The 20259-nt window shown below is 67.8% G+C and overlaps 1 protein-coding gene across 3 annotated transcripts in view; it reads right to left on the bottom strand.

The window, feature by feature from the left end:
- CELSR2 (cadherin EGF LAG seven-pass G-type receptor 2) overlaps window positions 1–19854 on the bottom strand; it is a 32002-nt gene extending 12148 nt beyond the window's left edge. For 2 of the 3 annotated variants that reach the window (XM_080367653.1, XM_080367652.1), the window contains exons 1-17: window positions 16132–19854; window positions 13555–14199; window positions 11622–11844; window positions 10831–10946; window positions 9822–9910; window positions 9410–9567; window positions 8156–8319; window positions 7447–7572; window positions 7203–7369; window positions 6003–6188; window positions 5723–5836; window positions 4757–4931; window positions 4150–4291; window positions 3402–3522; window positions 3126–3309; window positions 2539–2640; window positions 1415–1794 (exon numbers count right to left, since the gene is read on the bottom strand). In XM_080367653.1, the coding sequence (XP_080223779.1) occupies window positions 1415–1794; window positions 2539–2640; window positions 3126–3309; window positions 3402–3522; window positions 4150–4291; window positions 4757–4931; window positions 5723–5836; window positions 6003–6188; window positions 7203–7369; window positions 7447–7572; window positions 8156–8319; window positions 9410–9567; window positions 9822–9910; window positions 10831–10946; window positions 11622–11844; window positions 13555–14199; window positions 16132–19762 (6723 nt within the window). In that variant the 5' untranslated portion in view covers window positions 19763–19854. The remainder of the gene's footprint in view (window positions 1–1414; window positions 1795–2538; window positions 2641–3125; window positions 3310–3401; window positions 3523–4149; window positions 4292–4756; window positions 4932–5722; window positions 5837–6002; window positions 6189–7202; window positions 7370–7446; window positions 7573–8155; window positions 8320–9409; window positions 9568–9821; window positions 9911–10830; window positions 10947–11621; window positions 11845–13554; window positions 14200–16131) is intronic. The other variant, XM_080367654.1, reaches the window with a different exon arrangement.
- Window positions 19855–20259: the final 405 nt, after the last annotated feature.

Below are 20259 nucleotides of genomic sequence, written 5' to 3'. Positions count from 1 at the left end.
AAGGTGCCCATCACCCTGGTGTCAGGCCTCTGCCAGCCCACACTCCCCTGCAGCCTAAGGCACGGAGGAGGTGCCCTGGCACTGTTCAAAAGGCACCTGGGCTCCTGTACCAACACCCTCTGTGCCCATGTGGGTGCCCATCACCCCGGCACCTGGGCTCCTGTACCAACACCCCCTGGGCCCATGTGGGTGCCCATCACCCCGGCATCTGGGCTCCTGTACCAACACCCCCTGGGCCCATGTGGGTGCCCATCACCCCGGCATCTGGGCTCCTGTACCAACACCCCCTGTGCCCACGTGGGTGCCCATCACCCCGGCATCTGGGCTCCTGTACCAACACCCCCTGTGCCCACGTGGGTGCCCATCACCCCGGCGTCTGGGCTCCTGTACCAACACCCCCTGTGCCCACGTGGGTGCCCATCACCCCGGCGTCTGGGCTCCTGTACCAACACCCCCTGGGCCCATGTGGGTGCCCATCACCCCGGCGTCTGGGCTCCTGTACCAACACCCCCTGTGCCCACGTGGGTGCCCATCACCCCGGCATCTGGGCTCCTGTACCAACACCCCCTGGGCCCATGTGGGTGCCCATCACCCCGGCGTCTGGGCTCCTGTACCAACACCCCCTCCCCAGGTGGGTGCCCATCACTCCAGCATCTGAGCTCCTGCACCAACACAGCCCCTGACAGGTGGGTGGGTGCCCATCACCCCGGTGTTGGGGCCCCTGCCCCAGCACCCCCTCCCCACGCAGGTGCCCATCGCCCTGGTGCCTTGGTACCTGCACCAACACCCCCTGTCCCCAGGTGGGTGCCCATCACCCCACTGTCCGGGCCCCTGTCCCAGCACCCCCTCCCCACATGGCTGCCCATCACCCTGGTGTCTGGGCTCCACCACCAACACGGCCTCCCCACATGGGTGCCCATCACCCCGGCATCTGGGCTCCTGCAGCAACACCCCTGTCCCCACATGGGTGCCCATCACCCTGCTGTCCAGGCCCCACCCCAGCTCCCCATCCCCAGTCCCCACGTGGGTGCCCATCACCCCGGCGTCTGGGCTCCTGCACCAATACCCCTGTCCTTATGTGGGTGCCCATCACCCCAGTGTCCGGCCCCTGCCCCAGCACCCTATCCCCACTCCCCAGGTGGGTGCCCATCACCCTGGTGTCTGGTCCGCGGCACCCAACACCCCCTCCCCAGATGGGTGCCCACCACCCCGGCATCTGGGCTCCTGCACCAACGCCCCTGTCCCCAGGTGGGTGCCCATCACCCTGGTGTCTGGTCCGCAGCGCCCAACACCCCCTCCCCAGATGGGTGCCCACCACCCCGGCATCTGGGCTCCTGCACCAACGCCCCTGTCCCCAGGTGGGTGCCCACCACCCTGGTGCCCGGCCCTGCCCGAGCCCCCCGGCGGTGCCCACCTCGGTGAAGTGGACGTCCTGGGTGGCGGCGAGGCGGAAGCCGCGCTGGGCGCTCTCGTGCTGCAGCAGGCGGCTGGCCAGCCGGTACGCCAGCCGCAGGTCGCTGCCAAAGTAGCTGCCCGTGCGCCGCGTGGCATCGTGCAGCTGCAGGGCCACGCGCCGCGACTGCGCCGGGTCCAGTGCCGACTCGTTCCGCGCCAGCCGCTCCGCCTGCCGGGGGGCACCGTCAGAAGGGACGCGGCGGTGGCACCCATGGGTGTCCCCATGCCGCCCCCCGGCACTCACCCAGCCCCGCAGGGCGGCGAAGGCCAGGGAGCTGCAGTTGAAGAGGTTGGGGGGTAGCCAGCCCTTGTGCTCGTCACAGTGCCGGACCGCTGTGCCTGTGGGACGGTGGCCCAGCAATGACACCGTGGTGTCACCCCCCTGCCCTGGCCCGGCAGTGACGCTGCTAGGTCACCCCACCCTACCTCCATGCAGCAATGCCACCACGTCAACCCCTGGCCCATCTCAGCAATGCCACCACTATGTCACCCCCCATCCCATCTCAGCAATGCCACCGCTATGTCACCCCCCCATCCCATCTCAGCAATGCCACCACTATGTCACCCCCCCATCCCATCTCAGCAATGCCACCGCTATGTCACCCCCCTACCCCATCTCAGCAATGCCACCACTATGTCACCCCCCTACCCCATCTCAGCAATGCCACCGCTATGTCACCCCCCATCCCATCCCAGCAATGCCACCGCTATGTCACCCCCATCCCATCTCAGCAATACCACCGCTATGTCACCGCCCCATCCCATCTCAGCAATGCCACCGCTATGTCACCCCCCTATCCCACCTCAGTGGTGCCACCACCATGTCACCCCTCTGCCCTTTCCCAGCAGTGCCACTCCGTTGTCTCACCTCATCTCAGCAGCGACACCGCGGTGTCACCTCCCTGACCCCAACCCCGTGGTGACACTATTGCATCACTCCTGCGAGTTCTGTCCCAGCAGTGCCACCACAGTGTCATGTCCCCTCCATCTCAGCAGTGCCACCATAACATCACTCCCCTGACCCCATCCCCACAATGCCACCACGGTGCCACCCACCATCACGTCCCCACATCCCCCACCTACCGATGGACCCCTTGGGGCAGGGGGCAGCGGCGGGCAGTCCGAACCGGGTGCGGGGCCACCAAATGCTGGCCTCAATGGCACGGGGACAGCTGTCATAGTTGACTGCAGGGCAAAGCGGGGTGTCATGCCAGGGTGACACAGCATGATGGCAGGGGTAACAGCAGGGTGCTGGCAGGGGCACCCAGTTGCTGGCACCCAGGGTGACAGCAGGTGACACAAGGTGATGCAGGGTGACAATGGCATGAGTTGCCAGCACTCAGGGTGACAGCAAATGACACAGGGTAATAGCAAGGTGATAGGGACACCTGGTTGCCAGCACCCAGGGTGACACAGGGTGACAGCAGGGTAACAGCAGGGTGACAATGACACCCAGTCGCTGGAACCCAGGGTGGCAGCAAGTGACACAGTATGACTGCAGGGTAACAGCAGGGTGACACTGGTTGCCCAGTTGCTGGCACTCAGGGTGACAGCAGGTGACACAGGGTAACAGCAGGGTGATGGTGGCACCCAGAGTGACACAGGGTGATGGTGCCACCTGGTTGCCAGCACCCAGGGTGATCCAGGGTGACAGTGCCACCGTCACCCACCTTCGCAGCCGCTGGCGGTGACCTCAGCGAAGGGGTTGTCACAGCGGTCGCAGTGGCGGCCGATGACACCAGCCTTGCAGGGGCACTGCCCGCTGGTGGCATCGCAGAGGCGGGACAGGGACCCGGTGGGGTAGCAGTCGCAGAGCAGGCACGTGTCGCTGCCCGCAGGCCGGTAGTGGTTCTCCTGGGGGGGGTGGCACAGGGTGGGGGAGGGGGTGGCACCATCCCCTGGGGCCACCAGGGGCACGGGGCGCAGGGACGGGGACAGGGACGCACCTTGCAGCGACACTCGCCCGTCGTCTTGTTGCAGTCGGGGTCGAAGCCCTTGGTGACATCGCAGCTGCAGGGGCCGCAGGTGGGGTGGCCCCACCACCCCCGCGGGCATGGCTGGGCCTCCCTGCCCGGGTGGCACGGCACGGCACGGTGTGGCATGGCACGGCATGGCACGGTGTGGCATGGCACGGCACGGTGTGGCATGGCACGGCATGGCACGGTGTGGCACGGCACGGTGTGGCACGGCACGGCACGGCACAGCCCCCGCGGCTGGTGCTGCCCGTCCCTCGCACAGCCACCCTGCTGCTGGCACGGCCAGCCTGGCTCTGGCACGAGCACCGTGCCCACCCCCACCCCTTGCACGCCCTACAGGGCTCTTGCACGCCCGCTGTGCCCCGCCGGCCCACCCTGCCCTTGCACAACCGCCGCCCCCCGCCGCACAGCTTGCACAACCACCAGGAGTCTTGCACGCCTGCTGCCCTCCCTGTGCCCACCCTGTCCTTTGCACAGCCACTGTGCCCCCTCCACTGTGCCCTCCGTGTGCCCACTCTGTCCCTTGCACGGCCACCGTCACCCTTGCACACCCGCTGTGCCCCTTGCACACCCACCGTGCCCTCCATGTGCCCCCCTGCCCATTCAACACCCACCATGTCCCCTCACACGCCCACCCCCACCCCGCAAGAGGGATGGGCACACACAAATGACAGGTGCCTGTCACACTCGCGTGTGCCCGTGCATCGCTGCCACTCACTTGTGCTCACAGTAGGGACCGAAGTGACCCTGGGGACACTCGCACGTGTAACCGTGTGCCGAGCCCGGCTTGCGGGCACAGGTGGCAGGGGACTGGCAGGGGTTGAGGGCACAAGCGCTGACACAGCTGTCACCAAAGTAGCCTGGGCACAAGGGTGGGCACAGTTGGGGACATTGTAGGGAGCAAGTGTCACCAGGGGGGACAGTGGTGTCACGGGGGGGGGTGGGGGGTGGGGGGTGTGGCTGTGCCCTGAGGACAGTGACAGGGGGTGGCACTGCCCAGAGAGGGAGGTGGTACCCAAATGACAGGAGGATGGCAGCACCCAGGGAGGGTGGCAGTGCCTTGAGGACAGTGACAAGGGTGGCGGTGCCCAGGGATGTGTGACAAGGGGGTGGCAGTGCCCTGGGACATTGGCAGTGCCCAGGTGACAGTGACAGGTGGGTGGCAGTGCCTTGGGGACAGCGACAACGGGCTTGACAGCGCCCAGGGAGCACTGGTGGGGAGATGTGGTGCCTGGGGAGGGGGGTCACACCACACGGAGGGCAGCAGTGCTGGGGGTGACAGCACCCGGGGGGGTGGCAGTGCGGGGGTGTCCCCGGGCGCTCACCAGGGTGGCAGCGGCAGGAGAACCTGTCCCAGTCGTCGCTGCAGTAGCTGTGGGGGGGGCAGGGCCCCGAGTCGCAGGGGTCGGGCAGGGCGCAGCCCCCCTCCACGTTCACTCGTGCCGCCTGTGCCACACTCAGTGCCACCGCGCTGGCCGCCGTCTCGCCCACGCGCACGCCCTGCATCGCCACCGCATTGTCACCGTGCCTCAGTTTCCCTCACTGGAACCCAGGACTCCCCCGTGCCACCCCATACCCCCCCGCAGCAGTTACGCCTGTGTCCCTGTCCCCATGCCCAGAGCCCGGGGTCACGTCCTGGGTGTGACAGCAGGGTAGCAGCAGGGTGACACTGGTTACCCAGTTGCTGGCACTCAGGGTGACAGCAGGTGACACAGGGTGACAGCAGGGCGATGGTAGCACCTAGTTGCTGGCACCCAGGGTGACACCGGGTGATGGTGCCACCTGGTTGCCACAACCCAGGGTGCCACAGGGTGACAGTGCCACCGTCACCCACCTTCGCAGCCGCTGGCCGTCACCTTGGCGAAGGGGTTGCATTGGCTGCGTGTCCCATGTCCCCATGCCCTGTGCCCATGCACCCCCTGTCCCCACTTGATGTCCCCATGCCCTGTGCCCATGCCGTGGCACAGTTAACCATCCCCCACAGCCACGTGCCCGTGTCCCCATGGTCCTGTGCCCAGACGTCCTGTGTCCCCATGCCTTATGCCCGCACCCCTGTCTCTGTCCACTGTCCCCACTCAATGTCCCTGTGCCCATGTCCCCATGTCCTTAACCACGCTCCCATGCCCACATCCCTGTGCCCATGCCCCCCACGCCCTGTGCCACATCCCCAAGCCCACAGCCCCCAGCCCTTTGCCCACACCCCCCTTGTCCTGTGCCCACCCTGCACCCACAGCCCCCTGCCCCCCACCTGGACCCCCTGCCCCCCACCTGGACCCCCTGCCCGCCCGTACCTGCAGGCACCCACGGAAGCCCTGCTCCACGGTGCCACCGTCCCCCGCCAGCCCCCCCACGCTCAGCGTCCGCAGCCGCAGCCCCTGCAGCTCCCCAGCCACGTCGGCCACCGCCTGTGGGCACGGGGGGGGAGGGGCACAGAGACACCCGTGGGTGCCATGGTGGCACCCACGGGGAGGCACAGAGACACCCGTGGGTGCCATGGTGGCACCCATGGGGTTAGCAGGGTGGGCTGCCCGCCCTCTGCCTCAGTTTCCCCCTGCCCCGCAGCGTCCCAACCTGGTGGCGGCCGTAGTCGAGGGCGAGCAGGAGGAGGGTGGCGGGGGGGGGGCGGCCGGGGGCCCCCCGCAGCTCCAGCTGGAGGTGGTGCCAGTCGCCGTCGTTGACCTTGGCGTGGGGCAGGCGCAGCCAGGCCAGGCGGGAGCCCCCCTGCCAGACGCCCGCCTCCGCCTGCCCCTCGCTCAGCTGCCAAAGGGACATCAGTGCCCCTGTGCCCCGCGGGGGGGGCTGCTGCCCCCAGGGCGACCCTCCACCAGGGCACACCCCCCCCCCCACGGGCAGCCCGCTTCAAGGGTAATCTGTCCCCCAGCACTGTCCTCCAGGGTGACACTCCCCAAAGGGCAATACACCCCCTAAGGTGGCACCCCCCTGGCACTGCCACCCCCCCCAGGGCAATACCCCTCCCAAAGTAAACAGCCCCCGGCAATAACCCCCCATCAAGGACAATAACCCCCCCGCATTGCCCCCAGGGTGATACCCCCCATGCCAGCCCCCCTGGGTGATACCCCCATGCCAGCCCCCCATGCCAGCCCCCCATGCCAGCCCCCCTGGGTGATACCCCTATGCCATCCCCCCGTGCCATCCCCCCGTGCCAGCCTCCCCGGGTGATACCCCCGTGCCATCCCCCCGTGCCAGATCCCCCTGGGTGACACCCCCATGCCAGCCCCACGTGCCAGCCCCCCTGGGTGATACCTCCTATGCCAGCCCCCCATGCCAGCCCCCCAAGTGATACCCCCATGCCAGCCCCCCATGCCAGCCCCCCAAGTGATACCCCCATGCCAGCCCCCTGTGCCAGCCCCCCGTGCCAGCCCCCCTGGGTGATACCTCCTATGCCAGCCCCCCATGCCAGCCCCCCAAGTGATACCCCCATGCCAGCCCCCCGTGCCAGCCCCCCATGCCAGCCCCCCGGGTGATACCCCCATGCCAGCCCCCCGTGCCAGCCCCCCAAGTGATACCCCCGTGCCAGCCCCCCGGGTGATACCCCCATGCCAGCCCCCCATGCCAGCCCCCCAAGTGATACCCCCATGCCAGCCCCCTGTGCCAGCCCCCCAAGTGATACCCCCATGCCAGTCCCCCATGCCAGCCCCCCGGGTGATACCCCCATGCCAGCCCCCTGTGCCAGCCCCCCGGGTGATACCCCCGTGCCAGCCCCCCGTGCCAGCCCCCCCGGGTGATACCCCCCCACCAGCCCCCGCACACCTGCAGGGTGAGGGTGGCACGGGGGCCGGCGCTGGCGCGCAGCAGCAGCCCCCGGGGGTGGCGGGTGCGGAACATCAGCGCCAGGTGCCAGGGCACGGTGACGGGCAGTGCCAGCCCGCTCCAGGACATGCGGCTGCTGCCCAGGAACCGCTGCGGGCTCGCCATCTCTGCGGGGGCATGGGGCGTGGGCCGGCTGCCCACCCCCCCCGCGGACCCCCCGCGCCCCCCCAGTGCCCACCGGTACCTTCCTGGCAGGTCTTGCCCCCGAAGCCCAGCGGGCAGCGGCAGCTGAAGCTGTCCCACTCGTGCACGCAGGTGCCACCGTTGTGGCACGTGCTGGCATCACACAGCGTCTTCTTGGCAGGACAACCTGGGGGGGAGGGGCGGGGGGGGGCATGGGGCTCACATCCCCCCCCCCCCTCCCCCCATCATCCAGGACCCCACGGCCTCTTACCTGGAGGGGCACCGAGACCCCCCTGGCACTGGGTGCCAAGCCCCCCAGACCATTCCCCAGCCCCACGGTGCTGGCACAGCGCCAGCCCCAGCCCCCCAGCCAGCCCTGGCACCCCACCAGCCCCATATGGCCCAGCCCCCTGCCCCAGAGGGTGCAGAGACCCCCAGGCACTGCCCCAGCCCCACGTGCCCTTGACCAGCCTCCAGCCTTGGCACCCTCTGCCCCCATGTCCCCATGCCCAGGGGATGCAGCCCCCCACCCCGCCCGGACCCCCACCCAGCCCTGGCACCCCCCTGACCCCAACCTGCCAGCCCCATGGGGCAGAGACCCCCAAGCACTGCCCAGCCCCGTGCCCCTTGGGTCCCCTTCCCACCCCAGAGCCCCAGCACCCCTGACCCACCCAGGGGGCAGAGCCCCATCCAGCCCCAAATCCCTGACACCACCCTCACCCCCCGCCATTCCCCCAGCCCCGCGCCCCCCTGCCCCCCGTGCCCCCCACCAGGCAGGGTGCCGTTGTTGGCGATGAAGGCGGCCATGTCGATGGGGCGCTGGTCGATGTGGAGGTGCCGCATGCACCCCACGAACTGCCGGCTGCGGATGGGGAAGCTCTCGGGCAGGGTGGGCACGCCGCCCAGCAGCAGCGGCCCCGTCAGGTCCAGCGACCTGCAGCACCCACCATCACCCATGGGCATCCCAAGGGACCCCCAAGGGACCCCTAACTCTCTCCCCACCATGGGGACCCCAAGGGAGCCCCCACCCACCTCCTCACCCATGGTGACCACAAGGGATCCCCAAGGGACACCCCCACCCGTGGGGACCCCAAGGGACCCTCCACCCACCTCCTCACCCATGGTGACCACAAGGGATCCCCAAGGGACACCCCCACCCGTGGGGACCCCAAGGGACCCTCCACCCACCTCCTCACCCATGGTGACCACAAGGGATCCCCAAGGGACACCCCCACCCGTGGGGACCACAAGGGACCCTCCACCCACCTCCTCACCCATGGTGACCACAAGGGATCCCCAAGGGACACCCCCACCCGTGGGGACCACAAGGGACCCTCCACCCACCTCCTCACCCATGGTGACCACAAGGGATCCCCAAGGGACACCCCCACCCGTGGGGACCCCAAGGGACCCTCCACCCACCTCCTCACCCATGGTGACCACAAGGGATCCCCAAGGGACACCCCCACCCGTGGGGACCCCAAGGGACCCTCCACCCACCTCCTCACCCATGGTGACCACAAGGGATCCCCAAGGGACACCCCCACCCGTGGGGACCACAAGGGACCCTCCACCCACCTCCTCACCCATGGTGACCACAAGGGATCCCCAAGGGACACCCCCACCCGTGGGGACCCCAAGGGACCCTCCACCCACCTCCTCACCCATGGTGACCACAAGGGATCCCCAAGGGACATCCCACCCATGGGGACTCCAAGGGACCCCCTGCACCCATGGGGACCCCAAGCAAGCCCCCACCCACCTCCTCACCCATGGTGACCACAACGGATCCCCAAGGGACAGCCCACCCATGGGGACCCCAAGGAAGCCCAAGGGACTCCACCACCCATGAGGACCCCAAGGGAGCCCCCACCCACCTCCTCACCCATGGGGATCCCCAAGGGACCCCTGCACCCATGGGGAGCCCAAGAGACCCCAAGGGACTTCTCCACCCACGGGGAACCCAAGGGACCTCCTACACCCATGGGGACCCCAGGGGACCCCAAGGGACCCCCCCACCTTACTTCTTGCTGCCTGACTGGGTGCCCTGGGCAGCGCAGGAGTAGTTGCCCAGGATGGGGCCGAATCGGAGGGCCATGCCAGTGTCACAGTCGTCCACTGTCACCACGGCCACCTTCTGCTCTGAAGGGCCTTGGGGCAGCCCCGACCGCCCCAGCACCGGCTGGGGGCAATGCCTGAGCTCTGGGACCTGTGTCCTCCCTGTGGCCTTCGTCCCACTCCTCACCCTCCTTCCTCCCCCCAGCCCTGCTGTCTTCCATCCCCCCAAACCCCCACCTTCCAACCCTCCATCCCCCCAAACCCCTATCCCACTCCCCCCATCCCCCCCATCCCCTCTTCCTCTGTCCCCAGCAAACCACCCCCTCACTCCCCTCCACCCCCCATTCCCCCCCCCCCATGCCCCCCCAGTGCCCCCACCTTGTTGTAGTAGTGGAGCTGGACCCGGTGCCACTGCCCATCACTGACACCGCCTGGCACGAAGGGTGACACCGTGGTGGTGGTCTCACCTGCAGGCACCAGTGGTCGGGCTGCAGGCACAGCCCAGGGAGGGGGCACGGAGGGGGGAACCGGAGGGATGGGGGTGCCAGGGCTGCAGTGCCACAGGGGGAGTGCCAGGGATGGGATGCAGGAGATGCAGTGCCAGGCAGTGCCCAGGATGCAGCGCCAGGGACGTGGCGTATGGGATGCAGTGACAGGGAGTGCCAGGGATGTGACACATGGGACGCAGTGCCCAGGATGTGATGCCCAGGATGCACAGCTGGGGCACAGTGCCAGGCAGTGCCTGGGATGCAGTGCCAGGGATGTTATGCCTGGGATGCAGTGCCAGGCAGCGCCCAGGATGCAGTGCCAGGGGTATAACACACGGGATGCAGTGCCAGGGATGGGATGCCTGGGATGCTGTGCCAGGCAGCGCCCAGGATGCAGTGCCAGGGGTATAACACACGGGATGCAGTGCCAGGGATGGGATGCCTGGGATGCTGTGCCAGGCAGCGCCCAGGATGCAGTGCCAGGGGTATGACACACGGGATGCAGTGCCAGGGATGGGATGCCTGGGATGCTGTGCCAGACAGTGCCCACGATGCAGTGCCAGGGATGTATTACCCAGGATGTGTGCCGGGGATGCAGTGCCAGGGATGCTATCCCCAGGATGCAGTGCCAGGCAGTGCCCAGGATGCAGCGCCAGGGGTATGACACATGGGGTGCAGCACCAGGGATGCGATTCCCAGGATGCGTGCCTGGGATGCAGTGCCAGGGACATGATGCGTGGGATGCAGTGCCTGGGATGTGACGTATGGGATGCAGTGCCAGGCACTGCCCGGGAGCACAGCACGGGATGCAGTGCCTGGGATGCGATGCCCGGGATGCAGTGCCCGGGAGGGAATGCCGGGGATGCCGTGCCACGGTGCAGCAGGCGCGGTGCCCGTACCTGCCGAGAAGGTGAGCTGGACCTGCTCGCCCACGATCTCCAGGGCCACGAAGTCGTGCTTTTCGTTGAAGCGCCCATTGTAGAGCAGGAGCCCGTCACGCTCCTTGGTGGCAAACCTGGTGTGGGGACAAGTGCCAGGCTCTGCCATCACCCCCCAGCCCCCTACCATGCCCCCCAAACATGCCCCATCACCCCACGGCTCCCGTACCCCATCACCTTGCACCCACCGGGACACACTGGCACCCATCACACCCTGCCCTCACAGGGTGCCCCCCAACCCACTGCCCATGGGACACCCACTGCCCCCCACCCTATCGCCCCACATGATGCCAACCACACACCCATCACCCTGTACCCCAGCACCCCACACCCCAGCACCCCATCTCATGCCAGCAGGGCACCCAGCACCCCACACCGCACTGCCCATGGGACGCTCATCACCCCACACCCCGGTGATGCCAGTGGGGCACCCATCATCCCATACCGCACTGCCCATGGGACACCCACCACTCCACCATGTGATGCTGGTGGGGAACCCATCACCCCACACCCCGGTGATGCCAGTGGGGCACCCATCATCCCATACCACACTGCCCATGGGACACCCACCACCCCACAACCCATCATTCCATGTGATGCTGGTGGGGAACCCATCACCCCACACCCCAGTGATGCCAGCGGGGAACCCAGCACCCTGCACCGCACTGTCCATGGGACACCCACCACCCCACCATGTGATGCTGGTGGGGCACCCAGCACCCCCAACCCATTCGATGCCCCCCTGGGCTCACGTCAGGGCGAGGGTGAAGTGGAAGCGCTGGCGGAGGCCGCGGAAGGTGAGGAAGGAGCGCGGGGGGAAGCTGCGGGTGCTCATGGTGCAGAAGGGCTTCTCGTAGTGCCCGGGGGGGCACTGGCAGCGGAACCCCCCCACCAGCAAGTTGAGGCAGGTACCCCCGTTGCGGCAGACCCCCGGGGTGCAGCGGCCCCCCCGGGCACTCAGCTCGCAGCGTTCCCCTGCACAAGGCCCAGCTGGCACCTGGTACTGCACCAGGGTGCCAGCCACCCCCAGGACCCCCAAACTGGGGGTTGGGGGGTGGGGATCCCCGTTCCCCCCCCCCCAGCATCTCCAGAGCAGCTTTATCCCCAGCTCCATCACCATGACAACTGCCTCCCATCGCCATGGCAACTGAGACATACTCCCCCTCCCCGCATCCCCTCCCCCACCCAGCTGGCACACACCCCCCCCAGGTGTCCCATGGGGCCTGGGGGGACCCAGGGATCCCCAGGGCAGGTGGGGGCTGTCCCCAGTGCCACCAGTCTCCCAGTGCATGTCCCCCACCAGGCCAGCCATGGTGGGGAGCAGATGGCCGGGCCACTGTGCTGGGGACAGGGTGTCCCAGCACCACAGGGGGTCCCCAGGGGTCCCCAAGGCTCTGCCCCCACCAGTGCCCCCCCAGCCTCCTGTGGGGACCTCACTGGGGTGGAGGGACAGGGAGAGGGGACCAGACATGGAGGGGGATGGCAGGATGGTGGGTGGGTGAGGGAGAGAGGGCAGAGGGAGTGGAGCTGGGTGGAGAGAGAGAGGGAGGGAGGTGGGGAGATGGAAGAAAGGAGGAAGATAAAGGTGCTGGAGACAAAGGGGAGGAAGGAGGGAGCAGGGATGGAGGGAGGAAGGAAGGGGGGATGGAGAAGGGACGAAGGAGGGATGGAGAAGGGATGAAGGAGGGATGGAGGAGGGATGAAGGAGGGATGGAGGAGGGATGAAGGAGGGATGGAGGAGGGATGAAGGAGGGATGGAGGAGGGACGGTCAGCGGGGGATGGCTAACAGAGGGACAGCTGAGCAAGGAGCGGATGATGGAGGGCCAAACAGGAGCTGGAGGAAGGGCTGACCACAATGGATGGTGCAGGGCCAGCAGAAGGGCTGGATGAGGAAGTCTGATGAGGAATGGGATGAAGGCTGATGGGGATGGATGATGGAGGGACACTAGAAGGGACAGTTGATGGCACCCCAAAGGGATGACGGGGATAGATGATGGAGAGCTGAGGAAGGGGTGATGATGGAGGGTGAAGGGGTGTTGGGGGAAGGGTGATGGAGGGATGGAGAGCTGAAGGGAAGGAGGAAGAAGGGATGATGGACAGCTGAGGAAGAGGCAGAAGGAGCTGGTCGGAGGGATGATGAGGATGGACACCAAGAGGAATGGATGGATAGATGGATGGAGGGCTGAAGAGGAGCTGGATGAAGGGCTGATGGAGCGCAGCCAAGAAGGGGCAGATGAAGGGGAGCCGGCTGAAGGGTTGGTGGGGATGGACACCAAGAAGACAGGATGGGTGGATGGATGGATGGATGGGTGGATGGATGGATGGGTGGATGGGTGGATGGATGGGTGGACAGATGGGTGGACGGATGGGTGGACGGATGGATGGACGGGTGGATGGGTGGGTGGGTGGGTGGGTGGGTGGATGGATGGGTGGGTGGATGGGTGGGTGGACGGATGGATGGACGGGTGGATGGATGGGTGGATGGATGGGTGGATGGATGGGTGGGTGGATGGATGGGTGGATGGATGGACAGATGGGTGGATGGATGGATGAATGGAGGGCTGACGGGGAGCCGGCTGAAGGGCTGATGGGGATGGACACCAGGATCACTGCTGGAGGGCTGAAGGGTACTGGGACAAGGTGACACCAGGGACGGCAGAGGGAGGGAGGTGCCGGGCTCTAACCGGTGAAATCCTCGTGGCACTCGCAGGTGTAGCCGCCCTCGCGGCTCCGGCACCGCCCGTTGCTGCCGCAGGGGCTGGAGTAACAGAGGTCGATCTCCGTCTCGCAGTAGTCGCCGGTGAAGCCCGGCGGGCAGCGGCAGCGCAAGCCGGTGACGGGATGGATGGGGCGGAAGAGGATGGTGTCAGAAGCCAGGAAGGGCGCCGAGCTGTCGAACTGCAGGACGGAGACGCAGCGCATGTAGTTCTCGCAGGGCTCGCGCAGGCAGATGTTGTCGTCGAAGGGCAGGACCCGCTGGGCCGAGATGGCGGCCAGCAGCGAGCGGTTGAGATAGAGCCGCTCCTGCAGCTCCTCCGAGGAGAAGAAGCGGGTGCCGTGCCCCGCGGCGGGCAGCAGCACCGAGAGGCTGACGTTGAGGATCCGGGCTGTCCCCACGTCCGTGTCCGTCTGGATGTTGAAGAGGACGACGCGGTGGCGGGGGGTGGCCAGGACAGCCGCCACCCCCTCCAGGAAGCGGCTGAGCAGGGGGGACAGGAACCGCTCCTGGGACATGTCAGCCAAACGCAGGGTGATGCTGTTGCTCAGCATCTCATCCGTGATCACCGTCACCCGCAGCGTGCACTGCGCCGTCGCGCTGTGGACCCCATCTGTGGGCAGGGGAGGCGACAAGAGGGGGTCAGGGACAGCACCAGCCACCGCAGGATGGGGACAGTGGTGATGGGGCACCCATCGTGCTTGGCCACCACAGGATGGGGACGGTGGTGGGTATGGGGCACTCATCGTGTGGCCACCGCAGGATGGGTACAGTGGTGATGGGGCACCCACCACGTGGCCACCATGGGATGGGGACAGTGGTGGTGATGGAGTACCCACCGCGTGGCCACCATGGGATGGGGACAGTGGTGGTGATGGGGCACCCACTGTGCCTGGCCACTGCAGGATGGAGACAGTGGGATGGGGATGGTCTGGCTATGGGGCAAAGCCACCATGAGATGGGGATGGCAGGATGGGGATGATGCTGGTTATGGGGCACCTGGAATGGGGACTCAGCCACCATGGAATGGGTCTGGCACTGGCTATGGGGCACCTGTCCCACTGGGCCACCATGGGATGGGGACAGCGCTGGCTATGGGGTGGCACCGGCTATGGGGTGCACATCCCACTCAGCCAGCACAGGATGAGGACAGTGGGATGGGGACCCAGCAGTGCTGTGGGGTGGGGTGGGGGAGCAAAGGCTCAGCCGGCACTGAGGCACCACCTTTCTCCTCCTCCTCCTCCTCCTCCTGGCCAGGATGAGGGGCAGTGGGACATGGGACAGATGGGGAGCGGGCAGCAGGTGGACAGATGGACGGAGGGAGCGCGGGGATGGCCTGGGGGGGGGCGGAGAAGGGGGTGATGCCGGGGGGGTGGCGGGTGTCCGGGGCTGCCCGGTGGCCCATGGCCGGTAGCTGTCGGAGGGGGGGTTGCCATGGCTGCAGCTGCGGGGGCCCAGCTATGGCCGGACCCTTTGTTCCCCTCCTGGCTGCCCCCACGCTGGGGGGGGGGGGGGGGGGCACAGCCTGGGCATGGGGTCTCCCTGCCTCCACCTTTTGTGCCTTGGGCCCCCTGCTTGTGCAGCTGGAGCAGGGACCCCAGCCCACGGGGGGACGGGGTGATGTGGGACACATGGCTGGGGACAAGGGACAGCACGACATGGCCCGTGACTCAGTTTCCCTTCCTGCCTGGCCAGCTGCTCCCCCACCCCGGGGTGACCCCCTCCGGCAGCACCCACCACCCCCCTGGCCCAGCACCGCCAGCACAGCCCCCCCTTGGCCTCTTCCTGCCAGTGCCCCCCCCCCAGCCAGACGCAATGGGATTGGGGACCCCCCAGGGGACAGGCCAGGGTGCCCGCATCCCCCCACCACCACCCCAGACCCTGTGCCCCCCCCAGACACGAGCATTGGCGTCTTCTGGAAACACATGCATTGGGGTGCCCCCCCCCCCAATACTGCACTGGACCCTGCCCCCCCCCGTTCACCCACCAGGCCCCCCGTAACATACAATAACAGTATCAGGACACACCCCCCCAGGCAGACACCGGGCTCTGTTGTCCCCCCGCAATACACGTACAGGCCCTGCACCCCCTCAGACACACACAAGGGGTCCTGTCCCCCCCAGCCACCCACAGCAAGCTGCCAGGACCCCCCCACCAAATCCACACACAGGGTCCTGACCCCCTGCGACTCCTGCTACAAGGTCCTGAACTGCCCCCCCTAAAAAAAACATGCACAGGGGTATTGTACCCCCCCCCCCCCCGCCAGACACTGCAGGGGTGACACTGGGGGTGGGGTAGGACAAGGGGGTGCTGGGGAGCCCAACTGCCTCCAGCCAGGGTGTCTGGGAGGGGGGGGCACAGCATCTCCATCCCCCCTCCCCCCAGATCTGGAGGGTGGGGGCAGCCAGGATGTGGTGGGACCCCAAAACACCTCAGCTCTATGCAGAAGAGTCAGAGGGGGTGGGGGGCACCCACAAGGGCTTCCTCAGCGCCAAACCTTACCTCCCACCCCCCAAGCCACCCTAGCCCAGGATGGGGGTCTTACCTGAGACAGAGACCCTCATGACAGCCTCCAGCGGGCGGTTGTTGTCCAGGGCAGGGCTGAGGCGCAGGTCCCCACTGTGGGGGTCCAGCAGCACCAGGTTCAGCTCGTTCCCCTGCTCGAAGGCGTAGGTGAGGCTGTCGGAGACGTCGGGATCATGGGCCGGGATGCGGCCGATGACCCCCCTGGGGAAACTGCCTGAGCGGTTGGTGATGTAGTTGTTGAAGAGGATCTCAAAGTTCTTGAGTTGGGGGCTGTTGTCGTTGGCGTCACGGAGGCGGACGTGGACGGTGGCCCGGCTCACCAGGGGGGCCGAGGTGGCTTGGACCACCATGACGTACTCCGCCTTGGACTCATAGTCCAGGTCAGCCAAGGCAGTGAGCTCGCCAGAGAAAATATCCAGCTGGAAGACCTCAGGGATGTTGCCCTCCACTATTTGGTACATGATTTGGGCGTTGGTGCCCTCGTCAGGGTCAGTGGCCGTGATCCGGGCCACCACCAGCCCAATGGGGCTGTTCTCTTCCACAAAGATGTCAAACTCATCCCGCTCAAAGACGGGCGGGTTGTCATTGACATCCAGCACCGTCACTTGGATCTCCACCGGTGTCCGCTTGGCTGGGACCCCCTTATCGACGGCGAATGCCCGCAGTGAGTAGAGTGGCACATTCTCCCGATCGAGGCGGCGCAAGGTGCGGACGATGCCTGAGGTGGACTCGATGATGAAGTCACCATCCCCATCATCACCCCCTTGGAAGGTGTAGAAGACCCTGCCGTTGAGCCCCGAGTCGCGGTCAGTGGCAGAGACCTGGAGGACGCTGGTGAAGGCGGGCACATCCTCGTAGACGGAGCCCTGGTAGGAGTCGCGGAGGAACTGGGGCGCGTTGTCATTGACGTCGCTCACCAGGATCTCCAGGTAGGTGGTGTCGGACTTCTGCGGGATGCCATTGTCACGTGCTGTGATGGCCAGGGTGTAGGACACCTGGTCCTCATAGTCCAGCTCCATCTGGGTGGTGACAGCCCCTGTCTCGGCGGCGATGCGGAACTGGGGGATGCTGTCCTCCATCAGGTAGGTGATACGGGCGTTCTCCCCCGTGTCCTCATCTGTGGCACTGATGACCACCACCGTGGTGCCCACTGGCCGGTCCTCGTTGACGTTGACAGTGTAGTGGGAGCTCTGGAAGACAGGTCGGTGGGTGTTGGCATCAGTGACATTGACGACCACCTGGGCCGTGTCCTGGCGGGTGCCATCGGAGGCAGCGATGGTGAGCAGGTACTGCCGCTCCAGCTTGTAGTCCAGTGGCAGGGCGAGGGAGATGAGCCCACCGCCGCTCTGGCTGGTGATGGAGAAGCGGTTGCGGGTGTTGCCGCTGGAGATCTGGTAGGTGATGACGCTGTTGGCATCGCGGTCGACAGCAGAGACGGTGAGGACGCTGGTGCCCACTGCTGCGTCCTCGTTCAGGCGGGCGCCGTACTCCCGTTGTGTGAACTCGGGGCTGTTGTCATTGACGTCCAGGATGGTGACGCTGACGCTGGCCGAGGAGGCCATGGGGGGGTTACCCTGGTCCTGCGCCTCCACCCCGAAGCTGTAGAAGTCCACCGCCTCCCGGTCCAGCTCGGAGGCCACTACGATCCAGCCGGTGCTGTTGTTGATGGCGAAAGGGAAGCCGGAGCCAGTCTCCAGGAGGGTGTAGACCAGCCGGCTGTTGTCACCCGAATCGGCATCAATGGCCTGAACGTGGATGACGGAGTAACCCACCGGCACGTTCTCCAGCACGGTGGCCTGGAAGGGCGTGCTGACGAAGATGGGGGCGTTATCGTTGACATCCAACACCTGGATGGTGACCAAACCGCTGATGTTGGAGAGGGGCGGGCGGCCACCATCCTGTGCCCGGATCCGTAGGGTGAACTCCTTGCTGACCTCATAGTCCAAGGGGCTGACCACGTCCAGCGCGCCCGTCTGCGCGTCGATGTAGAAGTGGCCACGGGTGTTACCGCTAACGATGCTGTAGTGCACCAGGGCATTGCTGCCTTTATCACGGTCGGTGGCTGTCACTCGCAGCACGGCTGAGTTGGGTGCCACATCCTCGGGGACCTGCGCCACATAACGCTTCTCACTGAACTGTGGCGCATTGTCGTTGTCATCCTCCACGGTGATGCGGACGGTGGCCGTGGCACTGCGGGGTCCTGGGTCCTGGCCCTGATCCGTGGCCTCCACCAACAGCTCAAAGGCCTCCACAGTCTCACGGTCCACGGGGCCGCGGGTGCGGATAACACCTGAGCGGGAGTCAATCTCGAAGACCTCATTGGCACCACCAGCGTTGAGGAGACGGTAGAGGACGTTGGCGTTGGGACCGGCGTCACCATCGGTGGCCCGCACCGTCAGCACCTCGTAGCCCACCTCCAGGTTCTCCCGCACGCTCTCCCGGTACTCAGCCTGCTCAAAGGCTGGGTCGTGGTCATTGGCGTCACTCACCGTCACCGTCAATGTGGCCATGGCACTGCGCCGGGGCGTGCCATGGTCCACCGCTGTCACCCGGAAGACGTGGGTGCTCTTGCTCTCACGGTCCAGGGGGGTGGCGGTGGTGACGGCGCCGGTGATGGGGTCCATTGCAAAGAGAGCGTCAGAGCGGCTGTCAAAGAGGGCAGCCATGGTGTAGCGCAGCTGGCCTGCGTCCCCCTCATCGGGGTCCACCGCTGTCACCCGTGTCACCGGTGTCCCCGCCGGCCGGTTCTCCCCCACCGAGGCCTGGTAGCTGGAGGGCTGGAACTGCGGCGCTGTGTTGGGGCTGCGGCGCCGGCGGGAGCAGCTGTGGGTCACGTGGCTCCCGGTGGCCCCCGTGGTCGGGTGGGCCCCAACGTCCCCAGTGCCCGTTGTCCCCCCAGTGCTGCTGGTATCGCTGGGGACTTTCCTGGCATCCCCGGTGCGTCCTGGATCCCTGGCGGCTGTGGAGACTTGGGTGCCCCCGGTGTCCCCGGCGTGCCCGGCGTCCCCGCTGCTCATCACGTCCCTGGTGCTCACGGTGTCCGTGGGGGTGTTGGTGTCCCCAGTGTCCCCGGCATGCCCGGCGTCCCCGCTGCTCATCACGTCCCCGGTGCTCGCAGTGTCCATGGGGGTGTCAGTGCCACCAGTGTCCCCAGCGCGCCCGGCGTCCCCGCTGATCCTGGTGTCCACGGGGACACGGGTGCTCCCGGTGTCTCCAGCGTCCCCGGTGCCGCCGGTGCCTCCATGGCCTTGGGCACCGCCGGGGCTCCCGCCGCCTCCGGTGTCCCCGGGGCTCCCGGTGCCGCCGCCGCCGTCCCGGCTGGAGGCGCCGCCGCCGCAGCCGCCCGCGGCCGGGGAGGGCCCGCCGCCGCCGCTGTCCCCGGTGCCGCTGGAAGCGCCGGTGCTCGGCGCGGGCCCCGCTCCGCCGCTGTCCCCGGTGCCGCCGGAGCTGCCGCTGTCCCCGGTGCCACCGCGGGGCTGCAGCCGCCGCAAGAGCGCGCCGGGCGGGCAGGTGCCGGTGCCGGTGCCGGTGGCGGGTCCCGGGGGCGGGCGGCGGGGCTGGCCCGGCGCGGGCAGCGGCAGCAGCAGCAGCAGCAGCAGCGGCAGCAGCAGCAGCAGGAGCGCGGCCCCGCGGGCGGGCGGAGCGCCCATGGCGCGGTGCGGCCGCTGCCGCCGGTGCCCGCTGCGCCCCGCGCCGCCGCCTGCGCCCCTCCCGCCGCCCGCGCGCGCCCGCCGGGGCGGGGCCGCCCGCCGCACCGACCTGCGCCGCGCTTAAAGGCGCCGCCGCCCCCCCCGGGCCCCGCCGGCGGCGGCGGCACCGGCCCCGCCCGCACCGGCCCCGGCCCCGGCACCAGCACCAGCACCGGCCCCGGCGGCAGCGCGGCCCCGGCGCGGGGGGGCTGGGGGCTTGGGGGGAGGGGTGGCTGCACACTCGCGGGGGGGGGGTGGGGGGGTGCCCGGGACACGCACCCGCGCGCAGGTTGCAGGCGCACGCCCGCGAACCGCGCACATGGAGGCTGCGCGCACACGCGTTGCACACGCAGAGAACGCGCATCGCAGCGGCGCGCGCAGGGAATGTACGCGCGGCACACGCCCCCCCCCCCCCATCCCCCCCGTGTCACTGCTGCAGCCCGTGACACCCCAGCACC

Source organism: Falco punctatus, assembly GCF_963210335.1.
Source record: "Falco punctatus genome assembly, chromosome: 17".
Lineage (NCBI taxonomy): Eukaryota > Metazoa > Chordata > Aves > Falconiformes > Falconidae > Falco > Falco punctatus.
Note: the sequence above shows the minus strand (reverse complement) of the source record. Positions and strands in the feature narration are given on the sequence as shown.